At 49.0% G+C, this 20660-nt stretch overlaps 5 protein-coding genes across 5 annotated transcripts; 1 reads left to right on the top strand and 4 right to left on the bottom strand.

Annotated features, from left to right (window-relative positions):
* Positions 1–1204: 1204 nt before the first annotated feature.
* Positions 1205–4417, bottom strand: chsC (chitin synthase C; the record flags this gene model as incomplete). Its single annotated transcript, XM_022529131.1, has 7 exons — positions 1205–1342; positions 1393–2038; positions 2099–2282; positions 2351–3197; positions 3283–3644; positions 3704–4127; positions 4334–4417. 7 exons carry the CDS (start codon positions 4415–4417, stop codon positions 1205–1207), a joined length of 2685 nt encoding a protein of 894 aa, XP_022392375.1.
* A 4742-nt stretch (positions 4418–9159) lies between these two features.
* On the top strand, positions 9160–11045 carry ABOM_002000 (putative MFS transporter; the record flags this gene model as incomplete). The annotated part of the gene is made up of 4 exons (XM_022529130.1): positions 9160–9352; positions 9405–9567; positions 9621–10679; positions 10745–11045. 4 exons carry the CDS (start codon positions 9160–9162, stop codon positions 11043–11045), a joined length of 1716 nt encoding a protein of 571 aa, XP_022392376.1.
* An 854-nt stretch (positions 11046–11899) lies between these two features.
* Positions 11900–12406, bottom strand: ABOM_001999 (MAPEG family protein; the record flags this gene model as incomplete). The annotated part of the gene is made up of 1 exon (XM_022529129.1): positions 11900–12406. One exon carries the CDS (start codon positions 12404–12406, stop codon positions 11900–11902), a length of 507 nt encoding a protein of 168 aa, XP_022392462.1.
* A 256-nt stretch (positions 12407–12662) lies between these two features.
* On the bottom strand, positions 12663–13475 carry ABOM_001998 (uncharacterized protein; the record flags this gene model as incomplete). The annotated part of the gene is made up of 1 exon (XM_022529128.1): positions 12663–13475. The coding sequence occupies one exon, from the start codon at positions 13473–13475 to the stop codon at positions 12663–12665; it is 813 nt and encodes a 270-aa protein (XP_022392461.1).
* Positions 13476–14265: 790 nt separating this feature from the next.
* Positions 14266–20490, bottom strand: ABOM_001997 (uncharacterized protein; the record flags this gene model as incomplete). Its single annotated transcript, XM_022529127.1, has 4 exons — positions 14266–14913; positions 15000–19354; positions 19415–20018; positions 20080–20490. The coding sequence occupies 4 exons, from the start codon at positions 20488–20490 to the stop codon at positions 14266–14268; spliced, it is 6018 nt and encodes a 2005-aa protein (XP_022392458.1).
* Positions 20491–20660: the final 170 nt, after the last annotated feature.

Here is a 20660-nt window from a genome sequence, read left to right as displayed (position 1 = left end):
CGCACCTGGGAAGATTGAGAACTCTCCGGCGACAGACAACTCTTCTCAAGTTAGATAGTTTGCTCTGTGAACAAAGTAAGGTACGTTGAGGAAAAGGGGGGCAAAAGTAAAGCAAAATAAAATAACATAAACTGGCAAAAAGGTACGATGCCCTGCACTTACGGATGATTGCCGCTGGCTCAAAAGCCTGCACATCTCGTGCATGCAGAGCGGCATACGACTCGTTATCAGGATATGCATTGTCCAGGAACCACGACCGTCCGTCTGCCAGTGAGGTTCAAGAACGACAACACGGGCCGTGGGAAGGCGATCGGGTGTCTTTGGGACTATCCACGCGAGAGATTTCGTGCTTCTCCACCCGCCCCACAGCGTCTCGAATACCGAGAGACATAAAGAAAGACATCAAGGATACACCTCTGTATCCATCCGGATCTGTCGGTCTCTGAATGTCCCCCGTCCAATAGCCAGAGTCATGAGTGAACTTCAATTTTGCCAGTGGAGATAGATGAAGCAATCCGACTCCACTATCTGCTGATATTTGAGGTGGATGGGATGGAAGAATTTCTCGCTTCGCGATTCTAGCTATAACAGCAGGACACGGGTGTGGACTGGCTTTTCTGATTCGTCCGATACATAGTGCTCCCACTGTACCTGAGTTTGCGCAATCTTGAGGTGCAGTAAGGGACAGGGGAAGTATATGTTTGTTGCTTAGACGGAAACCCGGTTGACCCGCCATGGTAAGGAAAGAAAACATTGAGGCTCCGAAGGTCACGGGTCTACAGGGCAAGTATTCGATGCTTTCTAATCTTTACCTACTAACCTCTCGGCTGCCATTCTCCCTGCAACTGCATTTTCCTTGCTCCGAAATCGACTACAACACATATCTGATTCGTGAACTTTGATCCCGTCACTCGACAAATGCGTATGCCCAAATACATAAGATAGGTCAGACTGAAGAAGAGACCAGGATTCCTGCAGGCCCCTGAAGATCTTCTGCAAGTATGAGATAGGTCACATCAATTACTTCGGGAACTGTTTCTACCGGATCATCGGTGATCGCTAAAGTCATCATGAGTCTATTATCATCGGCTATATACAATCCCCGTCCTCATATGCGTTAATACATGAAAGATTTTCCAATTATGACACCACGATGCCCAGCAGGACATCGGGTGTGAAGTACTATACAAGCCCAGCATTTCAATTAACGGCGGCTTACGCAGCACATAATACCCGACTTGGCCAAGAAATACATGGACCCAATGAATCGGAAGAATGACAGTCCAGCCGTGGCCCACAGGATGACTCGGAAATACCACGAGGTTCTCGTGGTGGAGGTGTTCTGTACGACTCGTTAGTATCAGTAGGGGTGCGATCGATGGAAAGGCATACCGTCAAACACAGAGAATTGACACCGGTGGCCGTAATCAACAGAGCCACAATCAGGTTACTAAACACCCAGAGCAGCACAAGCATCGTACGGAAGTTCTTGTATGAATCGTCCAGACTGGTGGATTCCTCTTCTTCTGGTTCCACCCACGGCGTCAGGGCACGCTTGACTGTCGCCTCGAATTGGCTGTCAATATCCGCTTGCGGCTTATCCACTTCCTCAATGAACTGCTGCTTGCTGCCGTCTTCCTTCTTCGTCTGCGCCGATGGCAAGGCTTCGGCCTTATCGGACCCTTTGGTACCCCAGGAGACATCATGCCAGTTGCAGAAGGCATACACCATCAGAATGTTGATCGAGGTCGTCATACCGAAGAAGTAGGCCCACGAACTGGTGAGAATGTGCCATGGGTCACCGTAGAGCAGACTAGCAATGACATAGATGCCGTAGGTCGAAACTAAGGCGATCAGGACAATACCACCGCTATCGGAAGCGAAGAACGACGAGAAGAACCCGCTCGCGCCGTGGTCAAAATCAAAGTCCATCATGCCACCCGTGAAAGCATTAGCGACCAGGTAGAACGACAGGACCAAAATATATATCTGAACGATGGAGAAGTAAAGGAAAGAGAGGGTGTAAGGCAGTCGTGTTCTAGTCAGGAAGAGGTTAGCAGGCTTCCCACGACTTATCACAATCGGCAGCAAGACTTACCCTTTCGGTCGGTTTCCCAACGCCAGGATGAACTGCAGCATCAAACAGAAGATATAGCCGTATTTGAGGAAGGTGTTGATGATGGGGGAAGCATCATTGCCGAACGGCCATCCCTTGTTCTGGTTAGCGGCAGCAGGCGTACCGACGAGATCCATAATCACCGAACTGGTGAGCCAGTAGGATGCTGAACGACCATCAAAGTCAGCGGACGAGATTGTTCGTGCAGGGCAAGGGGTGTGGGTGGGGACATACAGAGAGAGAACCAGGTCATGATCAGTTGACAGAAGTTATAGATCATTTGAATATGCAAGAAAAACATGCGAATAAAGCTGTGTCCACTGCGATAGATTCGTCCGAAGTGCATCATGGCGTACAAACCGGCGGCGAAGGAGCCGTTCAACCAACGTCGTCGCTGACCGATAAATTCGGCCGAACCCTCCGGCACGTCTGTTTCACCTTTAGATGCCTTGACGTACGATAAATGCCATTTATAACCGGCCTTAGCCACCAGCTCAAAACACAAGATTCGATCTTCGGCTAAGAACATGTTCTTTTTGAAAATATTCATACCCTCGATACCTTTCTTTCCGAGACGCTTCGAGAGCGTGTGATCTCCGTGGAAATACTGCTCCAAGGGGCGGCCCATAATGGCGCGATAGCGGTACGCTGAGAAAGCACCGGGTAACACACTGACATAGCCGAAGGCACTTTCTAGCGGTTTGTCCAGAATATTGGAGATCTTATACTCGAAGTTCTGCGAGGCGACTAGCGGATTCAGGACCTTCCGCCAGCCCTTTCCTAACATAGCATGAATCTCACCACACGAGCCACCGAGGTTTTTATCGTTATAGAAAGATTCCCAGAGGGCCAGTAGCGATTTCTTGCCGGGTTTGGTTCCCGCGTCGATCAGAATGCAGACTTCCGGGTTCAGAATTCGACTAAAGGCGTTGAAGAGCCAGCGGTGAGAGTTGATCTTCTTGCTGTTCTTCTGTTTGAGACAGAAAATCATCTGGACCGGGGGGAGATTGGAGGGGTCGTTGCCTTGCGGGCGAACCAACTGTTGGTTTGCGGTGACGGACAACTGCGTGGTATATTCGAACTATTCCGGTCAGTCCCATTGATTCATCGTGCCCATCGACTTATTGGGACGGTGCCAGCCTTTGGCGGGGACGTGCAAAACTTACAACATGAGCGACCGTTTCCCGGCCGTCGACGTCCTTTTTCATCACGCCATCTTGGTAAATTCCGACCGTGGCCAACACATCCAGTGTGTTCTTGTCGCACGGCTCGATTCCATCAAAGACAAGACATACGACGATTTTCTGCCAGGCGGGACCTCCCTTGTTCCAGAATTCAGACTTTTTCAAGTTGACGATATCGCGCACATTCTGCATCACGCCGTGCAGGGTTCGGGCGGTCAGAACTTTGTCTTCATTGTAGTAAGTGATGGCGATCAGCAGCTCGGTGTGACGGTTGTAAATGGCCGGGCGCAGGTTATATCCGTTTCGCAGGGTAAATTCGTCTGGGTCACAAGTGGCCGCCGTATCTGTGACGGGAGGGATTAGTCCGACCAGTCTCTTGATGCTGCTGTACGAAAGGACCTACACCGCATATGCGTAAATTCTTCCGAGAACGCCTCCTCCGCTTCACGATATTCGGGTTGAATAGCATTTTGAATGGCACTAGGCACCGGATAGTCGACGCTCAGGACGGAGCCCTGCACGAGGTTGATCTTACGGGTTCCATAACGGCGCAGACCCGATCGGTTACTGATGCTCTGTGGCTGATGAAAGGTATCGAGTTTTATCCCGCTCGTCTCCGACATGCCCGTGGCATCGTAGACTTCGGCCGCCTCGGACTCTTGGTAGGGGGGCGCAGCGAAAACGGTGACGCCGGGATCATGGAGGGTATAGCGGCGTAGTGAATCGGACGACAGACTGGGGTCCTCAACGCCGTAGATACTGGGGTGGTTATGGCGCAGAAGCGACGATTGCTCCTGTTCGTCTCGGTCTGACAAACCGGGCGTTTGCTGTTCCGGTTGAGGAGGCATTAGAACGGGCGAAAATGGAGCTCTGCCAAAACAGAAATTCATCGGATGGCAAGGAGGGGGATCCGAAGACAAGAAGAAAAGTAGAAGAGAGCAAAAAGAAAAGAGGCAAAGAAAGGAAAGGAATACGAGCAGAGCAAACAAGCGTCCAGTTTATTGCAGGTGGTGGTAGCGCGGATCACACTTACAGTTCGAGAGGGATTGGTATGCGAGTAAAAACTGCTCCGGCTTGGCTGAGGAGAGTGTGTGGAGTTGGGCCGTACGGGTCCCATCTCGACGGTGTGGGCGAAAGTTGCACCGTCAACAGTCGACAAGAAAGGTTATCTATCCGATCCCCAATTATAACGAGCGTTTTCCTTTCCGTATCCTATAAGCGAAGCTGCATAGGAGACCGCGAGCGAGGGACCAAAGCGAGAGGTAGGGGACCCGGCAAGGATCGGCGTAGGGTCAGTTCGTTCGATCCGTTGGGTGAGGAAGGACGAAGAAGAAGAAAGGACGGAAGAAGAACAAGGGCTTCAATTGTTAAACAGGGGGGAAAAGAAGAAAAAAAGAAAATTCAAAATCTCCAAGGGTCCAGAAAAGAGATCGAAATCCCCCCCCATACAAGAATAAATGGGAAGGTACGAAGGCTGGTCAGTCAGCAGCCGTGCGTGTGGAACCATGGATGCATTCTATATATAAATTCCAATTTCATTATTCCTACGTGGATTAATTCTAATTTAATTCTTTCAAGGGGACGACAAGTACCCAACTGCCCGGAACGGCGAGATCCTGCTATGATCATTGGATCCGTGCAGGGACATGGCAAGGGAAAAAAAAAATAAAAGGGAAAAAAGGGAAAAAGAAAATTAAAAAAAGGTTGATCAATGAGCTGGAGTATTATTTTTGGTATTTTAGAGAAATATTTGATTAATCTCATAGTATTGTTCCTGTTCAGGCGTGCACAAACACTACTGCCTAGGTAGCCTGCAAGGGGGCGCAGTGATGGGTGTGGCTTGGAAGGACCTTCTCCCTCTCGAGATCAAGAACAACAAATACATGAGACCCCATGGCATCAGAACCAAATTAGAGAGAGAAAACTAAACTATAGACTAGAATGAAATTGAGCAGGAAAATAGATAGAATAGAACAACCAAACCAAAACAAACCAAAACAAAGTAAAAGTAAAAGAAAAGAAAGAATAGAGACAGTGTCATTCGACTAATACAATACCTCTCTATAGTGATGCCTTCTCGGTTGCTCCGTCATCAGCTTACTCTACGTGGCCCACAACCTGAAAAAAAGAAAAAGAAAAAGAAAACTGTCGATCGATAACCCCTTCAGGAATATCCTCGAGTCATCCCTTGGGTGCCTGAGGTACACGACAAAGCCTATCAATATTATCCATCGGTCAGTTGCCACTCCTACCGGGAGGGAAAAACCCTAAAGCTCTCATCCCAGGCACGACATCGTACACTCAATCCGAACGCAGCAACGCAATTTCATCCCGGCAATAACCAATCCTGAACATGATTCTTTGCGGTGGCTGACACCGACGGTCCATCACCATTGGCCTTCCCCAGGGAGCAGTGCCTCCCTTCATGATCGCGCGACGCGCATCCGGGTGGAGTCGCCCCAGTGCCTCTCCCGATCTCTCAGTGGCCGTTCTCCAGACGTTGCGGGTTGTGCCATGTCTTCTGATTTGTGTTGCTTGAGGAATGCCTACCCCACTGTGGGCCACAACATGCGCATAGCCGAGGGGGGCTTCAACATTCGATCAGTGAATGAATCCTTATGACGGCACATTCATGGACAACGGGTGCAGTCATCCGGTATGGACCGTGGCGGGAAACTGACATTTTCTTGCCTTGGAGATGACATTTCAATCAGCATCTCCGGGCAGGAGGTTGGTCGGCTGGGGTTGAGAAGCAGCCGTGAAACGCTTGTCACACTGCCAAGAAAAAAGGGAAAAAAAAATTAAAAAGTGGAGATCACAGTGAGAGAGAAGGGTCCCTTTCCTTTTCGACCAGTCCAGGGCACTTCGTTGTGCTGATCACAAGATGGCGGTTGAACACGTTGGACAACGATTGACAAGGCTAAGGGACGGTGTAGATAGTCTTTTTATTCTAGAATTTCCGGTGGGATCCGTCTCCATAATGCAGCGTTAGTTTAAGATACTACTCCGTAGATTCCGTGGTATTTTTAGATTTTAGTCTTCCTGTGAACTTTTTGGCATAATTAAGACCAGATCGTATAGATGTGGATGAGCATTGTCTCAGAGTGCTTGGTGCTTTGGTAGTACTCCGTAGATTGGTTCCTATCACGCATGACGTGCCTATTGATCAAGCATCAAGGGACCAAGGAGATACGCCGTGTAACTCAAGATACCAGACGGTTCAGATCATCAATGACCCTTTAGCCTTCCGGGTGGTGAAATGGGCATCCATGCGTTACTATATATGTCGCCGATTGGCCACCCCCGATGCAACCCTGCGGAGTACATCTCTTCAGCAACAGCACAACCACAAGAATGCAATGTAGGAAAGGGTGGAAAGATCGAGAAAGGGGGGAGTGAATAATAATAAAAAAAAAAGGGTAAATAAATAAAGATAAGAACATCACATACACAGGGATGTTGGCTTTGAGTTATGTGGTTTGAAAGCTACAATTCGTAGACTAAGAATCAGCATCATTCGCGATCAACCCCTCCTTTTCCTCTGGCATCAAATTTCACCATCTACCGCCCCAGGGGTTACGGATTGCAATTCCACCTTGATTTGACAGGGTGCTGGCCCACTTCCCGAGAGTGTCTGGGGATACGGTTTCAGACCATCACCGGTGCATTGTTACTAGGTCTAAGAACCCCTCAGGAGGCGTTGCGACCAAGGGTCCGTCCGTCCAAGACGGAACACGCCGAAAATCATTACACCTCGGCTTTCACCAGAAATACGATTTCATTGTACAGTACCAGAGGAACAAGTGAGAGTGCCCTGCCTTGGCTGATTGTATCTCATAATCCTTCGGCGGCCCCTACGGTCCATGTGCTGCCTGAGGCATTCTCGCGGCTTTCAGTGCAACCCAGCTCACTGCAGATCGTATAGGATAAAGAACAAATCGCAGAAAAAGAGACAGTACAGCGTATAGTTATATCCGTGGGTGCAATGAATATGACAAACCATTCTCTGATCACCAGCCTTCAACTGTCTGATGGCGCTGACCGGCATTTTCAGCTTGGCGCTGTTCTTTTCCTGCCCTTATCTTTTCGGCCTTGGTCCACGACCGTCCAATACAACCTCAGGCATTAAACGTATAAACAAACATTCCAGGTTAGTCACATTGTATCCAGTGGATCCCTCCAGCTTCCAACTTCTCATCATACTTTGTTATGGAAGAATCTAGCCCCTCCTACCAACCAGGCATATTAAGTTATACATAGGGTGCTTTGGTATCTGCCCAGTATTCTGCGTACCAGCCGCCAAACTCCCAATCGACAGGAGTGACCGGCGTGGGTAAAGCAGCCTCGATAAGGACAGGAATGACAATTGGTTATCTCTTAGAATACTTTGGCGGCGTCCTCAATAGGGATATCATTCTCTAGGAAACAATGGAGCTTGTTAGAACGGGCCCAAAGGAAATAATAATCCAATGCAATGATCACGGTCTCCTTCAAAGCTGATCAGTATAGCTTGTAATCTCACTAGCAATCTGCTTCTTCGCGCTACTGTAACGGCGGTTGCAATGGCAGTATACTATGTAGGTGACTCCAGGGCACTCAGGATCGTTGATCCCGAATTATATGTTTGGTCTTGTGGAATACAGAGCCCCGGCTGTATCTCTTACAGCTACTGGTAGATATCAACCTAACCCGGCTCTTTGGAGATCCATACCATAATATATTTCAGTTCAATATAGAACTCATCCGAGCATTAATAGATACCATAGACTTTTGGGGACATGTCTATTTGTATGCCTGGTAGGAATCTCTCGGATTATTCTGACAGCCCTCAAATCAATGGCCCGCCACCCATGGTGAGGGAGTCCAATCTGACTCAACTAGAGAAGATATCAAAAACAATTATCTAGATTATATTTGTCAAGAATGTATGACGTCTAGTAAGTCCTCTGAGGCTATGTATCTGGAAGTATTACAGTGGATGGTAAGTGTGGAGGTGGAAATAACAATAGCGATTAACCCTTTTCATTTCGGGTCATATGTAATCATATCGCAAGTGGAAGGAAATAAAGAGAAACAAAACAAACAACAATAACATCTGCAGTGCGTGTAAAAACATCAGGTGATGCATGTGTTGATGTGTTGAGAATTTAGCCAGAAGGCCTGGACCCGGCCGATGCCCACCTCAGGCAGGCACACCCTTCCAGTCGACTTGGCCATGTTCTTGATCCTTTCCCGATTTTTAGTTTTTAGTTTATTTTATTTTATCTACTTTCAGTGTGTTTCCTGCTTGAAAATCTTCGGGGGCTTGAGTGTTCCTTGGAGTGGTAAACATGGGACCCTATCATGGCACTGGGATAGTAGATGTCTCTATCTATATATAGAGGAAGGATCGAGTGCCATTGCATTTAAAGCTGCAATGCACAGAAAGCATTTGGGGCGCGTTTTGGCTCAATCAATGTCTTTTATATAAATATAAAGAATCTTTTGTCACAAGAGGAATAGTATAATGTTGAAAAAGAAAGAAGTTATGAAAATTGGTGGAAAGACCATGTCCTTGTAAAATGTGGTGATATACGCTAACTCGGGCGAGTGGAGTCGTGAGATTGATAAGATGATTTCATGCTTGATGTAAAGTCCTTGTATTCCTTGTTTTTGAGGCGGTGAAATCCAACCTCCTCCCAAAGAGGAAGACCGTTCCAGAAGGTACCACCGGGCCCCATCGCTCAGTGTCTAGACATATATTCCTTGCATCATTCACACTCGCTTTCTCTTTGCTTGACAGAATATGTAAATCCATCCAATTACTGCCTCTCATTTACTTGAATGCGCCTCAGTTGCGCAGCCTCACACCATAGTATCATGTCCCTAGTGCAACGGGTGTCTGCCATTGACGGGGTGGATAATGTGGACGTCGTCGAGACGGCGAGTATCCTCTCCACCCCCATCCGGCGCGAAATCAGCTACGATGTCTTACCGCCGCCTCCTGTGGAAGAGCGCTTAGATACGAAAGCGGCGACTCCGGCTTACAGAGTGTCAACCGCAAAGCGACTCGGTGGGTAAGAGAGACCATGGTGGGCGCATCAAGACACTGACCCGTTGTTAAGCTCAGGTGATTGTGACGTTGTTGGCTTGTTGGTGCGCCTCTGGAATCGTGTTCGGCTTCGCGGCGCTGAAGCCGGTGATGATCAATGAAGGCGTGTACCGGAACCTGTGCACTGAGGCGGTGTTGCCCAAGGAGGGCAACGTATGTAGGGCGCAAGATCTTCGGTACGTTCTCCCCATTCCAGCTTACAATTCGTCCGTCTCACACGCGTTCTCAGCCTAAACTTATTCTTCATGGTCGGCTCTATCACGGCGAATGTGTCCGCTCTTCCGGTCGGAACGATCCTCGATCGCTATGGCTCTCGATGGTGTGGTTTTATCGGCTGCATAGTTTTGGCCGCTGGTAGTCTGCTTATGGCCTTTTCTTTCTCGGGTGGCGTGGACGGTTATATCGCGGCAAACTTGATGTTGGCGTTGGGAGGCACGTTCATTTTTGTCCCATCTTTTCGAATCGCCAATGCGTTCCCCAAGTACACCGGAACTATTGTCGCGCTTGTCACGGGCGCATTCGATGCATCCGCAGCGGTCTACCTCTTCTATCGTCTGGCGTATGAGAAAAATCCAGGGACCTATTCCCCGGAGCGGTTCTTCCTGGCTTACCTAGCAGTACCCGGTTGTATTCTCGTCGCATTGCTTACGATTATGCCGACTCACGACTACCAAACCACACAACAGTTGCAAGTCAAGATTGAGCAAGCCGAGGACATTACGCAGGATGTCCATGACTCGGATACCGAGATTGAAAGCAATTCAGAGCTGTGGCAGGTCCGGACGGACCGCGCGAAGCATCGGAAGGATCAACTACGCAAGATCGACAAAGTCTTCGGAGACAAGAGGGAGCGTAAACAACGCCAGGAATGGGAGGAAGAGCGGCATGAAACGAGCCGGGTATGGGGGGTCTTGCATGGTTTACCGGCCCACGCACAGATGAAGACACCATGGTTCATCCTGATCCTTCTCATGACAGTCCTACAGATGTTGCGCATGAATTATTTCATTGCAACCGTGCGATCGCAGTACGAATTTATGCTCCGCTCAGAGCGGCAGGCCGGAACGATCAATGACTTCTTCGATGTTGCGTTGCCTGTTGGGGGGGTGCTTTCCACGCCCTTTATTGGGCTCCTGCTTGATAATCTCAGTGTGCCCGCTACGCTGGCAGTGATCGTGCTCCTGACCACAACTACCGGCGTGTTGAATTCTGTGCCCGCTGTATGGACGGGCTATCTGACTGTCATCCTCTTTGTTCTCCTAAGACCATACTACTACTCGGCAATGTCGTAAGTGCACCCGCTTGTGTCACATATCTACGCAACAGCAATACTAACTACTTAAACCTCAACAGTGACTACGCGACTAAAGTCTTTGGCTTCGGAACGTTCGGCAGAGTTTATGGAACGATCATTTGCTTTTCCGGCCTCGTCAACTTCGCTCAATACTTGTTGGACTACCTAACGCACGGTCCGTTCCACGGCAACCCAATCCCAATTAATATCTTCCTTGCCACAGCTGGCCTCGTTGTGGGTACAACCCTGGTGACCTTTGTATATATCGCGGAGGAACGATGGAGGGAAGAGAGGCGAGCGGAATGCGACGAAGAACGGCAGAGACTGATCCCAGAAGAGGAGGAGGAAGAGCAAGCTTGAGACAATGAAGGACACTCGCTTAGCTGTTATAGCGGTACAAATCTTTGCAGGTATGTTGCCGACTCGTCTAAAGGTTCCAGGGAAAAAGGCATGATTTACGCGGCGAACGTATTGTTAATGACCCAGCATACTTTAGAAGAATCGTATTGAGTTCCTGGCCATAACTGTTGAATATTGGTCTTGCAAGGATCTGTTTTCTCGTAGAGCCTAACCGCTATTCTGAGCATCTAGCTATGCAAGCGAGCGCTTCGTTGGTGAGGTGGATTCCATGTCATATACGCCTGCATTCCCTGGAAGCCTACATTAAACAGGTATAGATAGAAAAGTGGTGCATGTCTAATCAGAAAGCCATATACGAATATGCAAGTAACATATAGCATCTGCACTATCGTGCGGTCGATTTCGGAGTGGGCACAGTCTGATAAACCGTACAAAATCGCAGTGACAATTCAAGAGGAATACCCAAGCTAAACTTGGGATCTCTGACTTCCATTAGGAAATATAAGTATCTGTTATACCTATCTAGTTCGAAGTATGTGGCTTTGCGCTAGTCACGGCCGATCCTCGGTATTGGATCACTGCAAACGCTTGTCTTGTACCTTTAGGGAGAGTTCAATATCACATTAACTGTTGAAGCTCTTATGCCGGGAATTCCCAGTTTTATTCGCATTATAATGATTGGTTATGTTCGATACATGATTGAACATATCTTTACTTTGTTGGATGCTGAGATATAGGATATTTTTGTTTTTATTATACAGATCAGCTATTATTTATAGGTTCTAGGATTAAGTTGAAGTCATCATATATTATGAAGACAGAAGCAATGCCCTGTTTTCCAAACGCGAAGCCACCTACTCACTGAGCGCCTGCCCAGCCTTCCACAGCAGTGTCAGACAACTCAGATTGCCAACCCACCAAAAGAGGCCTCGCCACATAGCGGGGCGTCGCCGTTCCGCGGTAATGTAATTGATTGCATAGAGTATCCGCGCCACAGTGTACGTCAAGCCTGCCGCATTGATCGTAGTTCGTGGTACGCCCGCATAAGTGGCAAGGGTGATGCCGGCGACGAGGAGAGTGTAGTTCTCCACGGAGTTGGCATGCGCCGCTTCGTTGCGCTGGAGCATTTCAAGCTGCTTCCGGGTAATTTTGCCGTCCCGGACGGCCGCCTCGCCGTACTTGTTCAGGTCCTGACGGGGAGATTCTTGGTGGTCAATGCCGTAGAATTGTTTGAGGGTGCGCGAGGAGAGGACGCCATAGGCGAAGGCGAAGTGGAAGATGAGGAAGCCCGGGCCATAATTAGGAATGGGCGCCGACAAAGGGGCTTGAGTGAGACCGACAGCGGTCAACAAGGACGCCATTGTCGCTAGATGGTGATATGATTCGCCACTTGCTGTAGGAATTAGTGTGGTTGTAAAAGAACTTGGAAAATGTGGCTGTCCATTGCAACATATAACATCAGAATGGCCCCCACTCCCACCTCTCGGAGCTGCTCGGCGTTAAGGCGAGTGAGATTTTGGTCTGGCATGCCAGACGGAATGTCGGGGCGGCGACATGCCGACGGATCGACTCGCCTCTAAAATCGGGTTCTAGATGTCCATAGAACCCCGCACACGATCAAAATCGAAATCGTGGAGTCGCTGGCTGTGATCGGATATGTGCAACGTCAACTAACCGTCCCAAAATAATATATTCCAGCTTCAACTTGATGCTATAGACCAGCACCTTCGTGGTGACCTGTAAGGTGAAATAGCCCGCGAACTGAACCGCCACCACCGCTAAATCGAGCACCATGATAGCCACATTGACGATGATTAGTTGCGTGAGAATGGTGCGCGACGGCCCTCCGTGGTCCAGCCGCAGTAATTTAGCGGTCTCCATAATGTATACGGAGGAGATTAGAAGCTCTTGCACACAGAACCACACTACCTGAATTCGTTCCATGATACCGAACGCCACCGTCACGTTGTGAATGTGGGAGAGACCATTGTTCATGAACTCGAGCGTGGTCGCCGCGGTATGGAGGAGGACACCATCAATGATAATGAGGTAGAGAATGCCTTTGAGCACCTTGCGATTGTGAACGACGAGGTGCAAACGTGACCAGAGGACGAGGGATTGGCCGGTGACCATACCTACCCAGCCGATGTCGGTGATAGCTAACTCGAGATATCCGTTGGTGAAGGTGATATGAAACATCTTCAGGAGATATCCCAGGCCAAAGGGGATGATGGAGATGGAGGCCACGAAGAGACTCCAAAAGTAGGTGCCGGCATAGCGCTTGAACGTATTGAGACAGAGGACCACCAGCTCGAGGGCATTACACCAGGCGAGAGCGATAAAGACGGAGTAGACATATTGAGCGACGAGCGGATCGGTCAGTTGCCGCGCTAAACCCGTGCCGTCATTCTCGGGGGTGAAGCGTGGCATAGATTCTTAGGGCGAACATGGGATGGTGTTTCGTTTCTCCTGATCGATTGTATCGATCGCGCTATCTATCCATGTATGTAGGATCTAGCCGGGGTTGGGATTGGCAGACAGGCTCATTTAGTGTTAAAAGGAGAACGAAGGAAAGGGAAGGGGAAAGGAAGGGGAAAAAGAACCGGAGGCTAAAACGCACAGCGTCAGGTGAATAAGCTTTCGGCGAGAATATCTTAGTTCCTCAGGCTTGGAATGGAAGCCTCAGTCCGACGTCAACCTTGGAAGCTCAGGACTCCATCCAGTACCTAAAGTACCGTGAGAGGTGATGAAAAACTTCTTGGGTCAGCCAATTGTGTCATGAAGAACCCCCTTTTGCAATATGCCCGTATCTCCAATTGGCTGGAGATACATACCCCGGATAGCCGGAACCCAATCAGACGCCCGTCATTCTGCTTATCGCATGGACGCCACCAATCGGTGGTCTGGGCTTCCGTCATTGGTCAATGGGGGAGGAGAAACACAACTCCGGTTAGTACCTCGTGTCGTTCCATCACGTGGCGACCATCTGACTGGTAGCCTTCCATTACTCTTCTGACAACTACAACTACTTCAACTACTCCGTACTTGGGTGTATTACGTGACCACGGCTATGTGACAATTCCCTCATGCAAATCGTGTATGACATTATACCTCTTCGAACTCATGGGACAGCGATTATATATCCCCCGCTAGTAACCATGTCTGAGAAATGGCCAGGCCACTAGGTAATTACATCCAACTTAAACCTCTCGTCCTAGCTTCATGAAACCTCCTGGGACCTCCCACTCTGGTGCTTGTTTGCAGAGGATTCAATATCGGGCTCACTGGCCTTGCGCAGCTGGTTCTGATGTGTAGCGCCCTTACCAGCCATGAGGAATCCATAATCGTGTGGAGCCTCCCACACACCCAGTTTGTCAACTTCTTTGGCCGTCCAGTGCTGCGGGTTCCGTCTCGTCCATTTCCTTTCTTTGGCAAATTTCTCATTTAGTCCGGTGAACATATTCTCATACCTCTCCGATCCCTTGCTCCAGCCGCCATTGCGCTGGTAGCACCTCTGGAGCAAGGCCGTTTGCTTGGAAGCAATCTCAGCCGCCTCCGACAGCGTGATATCTGCGCTGTCCTCGAGAAGCTGGCGCAGGACGGATTCGTGTACCCCCATTGCGCGAACGTGATCACCTTCTGTGGTGTAGAGAGCCGACAGTAGATTCGTCAACTCTAGAGCACTCCGATCAAATTGACCCCAGACTCGCTTAACATTATAGCATAGACCCCCACAAAGCTGAGTCGCTTGTATCGTCCGACCATTTGAGAAGCGGGCCTCGACCAACCGACGTCCCACCAGAATGATAGTATCCGAAGACCATGTCTTTTGAACAACCCGAGAGGACCACAACTCGCTCAGGAGAAACTGTGCATGTGTCAGCGGTAGAGAAATACAAACAGACAAGAAAAAAAAAAAGACTGCGAGGAGGCCGGGTGAGCATGGATATTTACCTCTAGATCTTCAAAGTTCCTCTGGCCACCTAACAAGATTGCAAGTTGATTGAGATCCGTGGTCTCAAAGTCCGTGAGATTCACCCCTTTCTCATGATAAGAGGAGATAATCTCATGCAAAATGGTCTTGGAGAGTACTAGCATTTTTCCACTCAGTTCACGATCGGAACATCTCCGGGAGCCTTGGACAAGAAGATGCTCGGAGAGCTTCACTCCATCTCGGGTACTGTCCTGATCCTGAAACCCGCCGGAATCTTTGACGAACTCGTGAAGCATGGCGGTATGGCTATACGCTTGTCGAAAACGGCCGGTAGCCAGCTTTTGATAAACATTATCGACAATCACGCGAGTCAATCTCCTCACTAGACTTCCCTGAGGTGCCTGCGAGATACAGACGTCGTAGAACTCTCGCAGGATGGTCTTGCTAGTTTCAATGCCAGTGAACCGCTCGGTAAACAACTGGAACAACTCTGTATCGGTGGCGTTGGCGTTCTCAGTCCAACCATTGAGGCTTTGGAAATTCATCAAGTGGATTCCAGCAATGAACATGTGGATGAAGCCCTTCTGTTTTCTGGCGTGATGGAACGCCGAGTACAGCTGAATCTCTGCGATCAGGTCGGCCATCATGGATGCATAGTTGCGACTATTCCTCAGAGACATCTCAAATGCGACAACGAAGCTGGCGGCCCTATGAGACCCCTCCGTTTCCATCGCCTCTTGCATGAGTCGGTGGCGGAGCTCTCTCGAAAGCCGAACCCCCTTTTCTTTCAATCCAAAGTTCACGTACATTAGCGCAAGCTCGACAGCTGCGGTGTGCAAATGCTGACTGTCGGCTTTCTCTTCGAAGGCTGCCACAGTACTTGTCTCGAGTGTCTCCTGAAGCTCCTGACGAGCAACTTTATTGTTCTGTCGATGCAGTAGTTGTAGCAATTCCCGCAACTGCGGGAGACTATATTCCTGAGAAGCATATCCATGATCATGAATAGAAGAAGTATATCTTTCTCTGTATAGTGCAGCAGCCTTGTGAGTGGTCCGAGATTGGCGGGCGTAGAGATCTGCCAAACAGTGTTTCATGGCCATTGTGGTTATTTCCTGTCGCCCAGCGACAGTTTCGCTCTGCTCAAGAGCTGTTTCATACAGCTCCACTGCTTCGTCATGATATCTCTCATCTCTGCGAGAGATTTCTGCCAAAGAAAGTGTTGCCTCGTAGGCTTGTCTACTTGAGCTTCCATGCCGTCGTTGGCAGATCTTGCGATAACTGGCCGCCAGGTCATGGATTTCCACGACATTTGCACCCAGCTTTGTCTCTAACAACGTCTTATAATGCTGATAGACTTCTTCGATAAGCTCACTGTCTACTAGATGGTCTTTGTCGCCACTGGAAATTGTCTGCCACATCACCTCATAAACGCCCCTTGCCTTCGTCCACTTTTCAGTTTCTTCGTAAATGGTAACTAGAGCCCGAGCAGCGGCAATGGCTCGATGGTCTAACTGACTGTTGTGGCGAAGGTTGTTGTATATTTCTTGATATGCTTGTTCAGCTTCCGTTTTGTGGTGACACCTCTTTGCCAAGTCTCCCCATTCGTACAGTATCTCAATGCTCTGCTTGTGGGCCTTGCCTAAGCGCGACGAAATATTACTATACAAGTCTCCGTATGTCTTTATTGCCTCATGGAAGCGATATATGGTTCGGTAAAAAGTAATTACTTTGTCCGCAGTGGATCGAATCATCTGCGTGTCAGTGGCATCAGAAGAGAGCACGGTCTTCAGGACGTTTTGATAAACCAGTGCCGCCTTGTCGACTTGCAGATCCTTGAAGTAACAATCCGCAAGGCTTGTTGCTAGCTCGACCGTTTCATCAACGTTCTCGCTGAGTCGGATCGTCGTCGACTTGCTGTCAATTTCGGCCCAGAGATGATACAGAGCTCGACGATATACATCAGCAGCCTCCGCGTATCGTTCTCTTTCCATCAATGAAGATGCCACCTGCTTGGCGGCCTTCATTGATGCCAGTGCAGTATCGGATGAATCCATCCCTACTGATCTGGCAGACTCCAAAATCTCATGGATTATCTGGATTTGCTCCTCAGACATAGACGCCTCGCCTGATGAAGCGGTAGAGTTAGATTGCTGCACAATCTGGGCTAACGATGCGGTGACTTGGACAAACCGCTGTGAGACTTGCTTCTGGGACTTGTGATATTCCCACAATGTTCCCATGGCCGACTGGGCTAGAGCGTCCCATTTCATCTTTCGAATATGACCGATTACTAATTCAAAAGTTGAGCTTAACTGGTCAAAGCGAGAGACCCGAGATTCCAAGCAGAACCATGCAGCACTGGTAACCGATTCTGCCTCTTTCTTACGAGAATGCCGCTCTAAATACTCAGCATATCTTATAGTGAACTCTGCCTGTTGCTTGGTGACAGTATCCGAGGTATCCTCAACGGCTAAAAGCTTTCTCCAGGTATCCATGAAAAGCGCATCGGCTTTGGAGGTTTCCCCTCCTTCATCGTAGACCTTGATCATTTGTAACGTCGAATCGATCATACGTTGGTCGGTGACCGCTAAACTCTGCTTCGAAAATTCATGTTCGGTCTGCAATATTTCTGCAGTAACGTCAGACATAGACAGCCTTTCGAGTTGCCTGTATATGTGCTGAGTTATCTTTTCCATCTCATGAGAGTGTTGGCCATATCGAGCGATGCTCATCTCAAAGAGCTCTTTGGATAATCTTCTCACGGACTCCTTGCGTTTCAGAGTGGCATGGTGATCGAGCAGCATTTGTGTGTATTTGATTGCTACGTCATTTGAAAACCCGATTTCTTCCTTGGTTGCTCGCAACAGATACTCTAGTACTTCCTCCTTGTGGTCCAAGAAGGCCTCATGCCTAGAGTCTCTTTGTGCTGCAACGTCAATGAAGACCTCTGCGCTAAATCTTGTAACGATATTGCGTGATCCCAAGAGGGAGCTGCTCTTTCTCCAGGCCTCGTAGGAATAGTCAACAGTGTCAACGGACTCAAGCCGCTGTGAAACTTGTGCTGCGCTGATTAAGCTTTGCAAAAGTGGCAAGGAAAGGTCTGGGAGGAGCTGCCGACGAAGTTGGACGGCAAAGGCCTGCAGCTCCTGCACCTGGTACGGCAGATATTGCAGTTGATGGCAGCCGCCTTCGAGCAGTGCGAGTAAAACGGAGTCCGGGAAACACCGCTTGAATAGATTGGTTACCTTGAAGTTGTCTCTTTCCTTCTCGTTCATCTGAGAAGACCTGAAGTGCAGCGTCCAGTACCTTGCTGCATACTCGAGAAGGTGATATTGATCGAAATATCTGCGTTGGGCAGACTCGCTCAAAGGTGTCGTTGAGACCTCTACCTCATCAGTCACATTGAGCTTCACATAGGCTAATAACCGCGTAAGAAGGTCGGAATGCGCTTCCTTCATGGTTAGCGGCAGTTTTCCTTTGTCGCTGTCACCAGCGGCTGACTTCGCCTGATTGATAAGATACTGTCGTAGGGCAGAAGATCTAAGGGAAATTACTTCGTCTTCAATTTTAATAAAGGAGCCGAACATCCGACGGATGTCGCCTTCCGTGTTTCCTACACGAGGTACAACCTCCGTCCTTTTCGTGTCGACCTCCAAAAGAGAACGAATCTCTTCCATTCGTAGAGGGCGGTGGGAAACGATCGTCCAAGCCAAAACTGATCGTGCTGTCCAATCACTCAGGTCAATCGAATCGAGTGTCTGTTTTAATACATCTTGAAGCGAAGAAGGGATTTTTTGCACCAGAGATATCATGTCTGACGAAGTCCTCAGGGCATTCAACTGACCGACTGCCAATTGTGCAATAGGAAAACATCCGTTTGCTTTCTTTACAATGCCACTCTCGATTGCCTCTCGGTCTTCTAATGCTAGCCCGATGCACACTTCGGAGCACTCAATCTCGTTGCGAACTACGGTTCGAACATCGCCTGCTGTCTGGTTTGGCTCCATCTTGATCCGATAAGCGTCACTAGGCACGCCATTCAAGGGCCTGGAGAGGGCAATCACTTTGATTGAAGGGCTTTGTGAAACCAGCGTTCTCAAGTGACCAAAGAGACGCGGAATAACCTCGAGATCCCCGTTGAGACTGTCGATACCATCGAGGATAACCATCATTTTGCCTGTTTCTTTCACAGCTATATTGATAGCCCGCCATAAAGAGTCCTCCACACTCTTACTGGAAGCCCCAGACGAGTGTAGGTGCATTGAGTGTTCCAGAGCCCTTAGTAAATATCCATCCTTTGCTTGACGTCCAAGTATCTCCAATAGTAGACCTTTCGCTAAACCTATAGGACCTGTTGTAGCGCTAATATCGTCATCTGCACGAGAATTAGCTCACTGTCGCTTGAATTTCCCGTTTCTTAGAATTTATATCTCACAAACTCTGAAGGTGACTACATCATAATCATGTGGATCCGTTGATGTTTGAAGTTGCTGGATGATCCACTCAGATAAAACAGTCTTCCCTGTGCCTGTGTCACCGGTTACAGTAAATAACTGACTCTCGCTCGATCGTATCTGGGAAAGTCTATTGGAAAACCACTCGCAGGTGTACTCTGCCGGCTGAGGTGAGCGTGCAGAAAGGATCCTCGAGGCCACCCGATCCTTGACAGACAAGTACTCCCATATCTCTTGCACCTTCTCTGATGGATCTACACTGACATCGCTCATGATAAGCCTACTCCAAAGCCTTTCTTTAACCGCGATCCGATGGCAATGGAATGCTTGAATCTGTGGATTGAATCGGGACTGTAAATCGGATGTATCGAGAGCCTTGGAGGCGCCATGAGCTTTTCGAAAATAGTGCACACTGGCTGAACAAATGAGCCCACTTAGCTCAGCATACGCAGCAACAAGCTCTTGTTGTGCAACGTTGTCGGACATTAAGAGCTCCCGATTGTTCCTAAAATGCGACAATTCAACCGCAAGTCTATGGAGTATCTGAACAAACGAGGCTAGGAGACTTGCTTGTTCTGAACCACACTGATCTCAAGTTAGTGGGATTCACTTGGCGTAGAGCCTCTGCCCTTATCCGGATACGCACCTGCAGAAGCAATAAAAGACTCCCACCCATTAGTCGGATTGCGCGCTCGGTTCCGGATGTGAAACTCGCAATTAGTCGGGCGAGCTGCTCCAACCGGCCCACTAGGACCACAGCTTGCTTGAAAGCTCGATCAAGCTGACTACCATTTTCGGGCATAAACCGTAATCGTTCATCTGCGATGCCGTCGAAGATATCTGTCGTCGCTCGGACACTATCGAGCACTTCTTTTGCCGATGCATCAAGCTGAGGTCGTACTCGGGAGGCGATTTGATCACTAGCCTGGTGGAGGGTGCCCAGCTTTCGAGCGTCATCCGTGCTCCCATTCTCTTCTGTTCCGGAGATCACATCGTGGAATACGTCCTGCCGGAAGGACGGATACCCGGCGGTGGGAGGAGCGACCTCAGCCGACATTTGCAACTCAACGCAGCCCTTCTTTCAGAATACCGTGTTGGCGCATGTGCATAAGTCTGTATTTGCTTAATTGACAAAGACGCGGGCCAGAATGGCTTTTAATTGACATCAAAGTCTGGCCAGGCGGCTGTCAGAATATGTAGTGATCTCATTGACATCATCACTTCTGA

Source organism: Aspergillus bombycis (assembly GCF_001792695.1).
Source record: "Aspergillus bombycis strain NRRL26010 chromosome Unknown contig00014, whole genome shotgun sequence".
Taxonomy (NCBI): Eukaryota; Fungi; Ascomycota; class Eurotiomycetes; order Eurotiales; family Aspergillaceae; genus Aspergillus; species Aspergillus bombycis.
The sequence above is the reverse complement of the archived record's forward strand: the minus strand, read 5'-3'. Positions and strand labels throughout refer to the sequence as shown.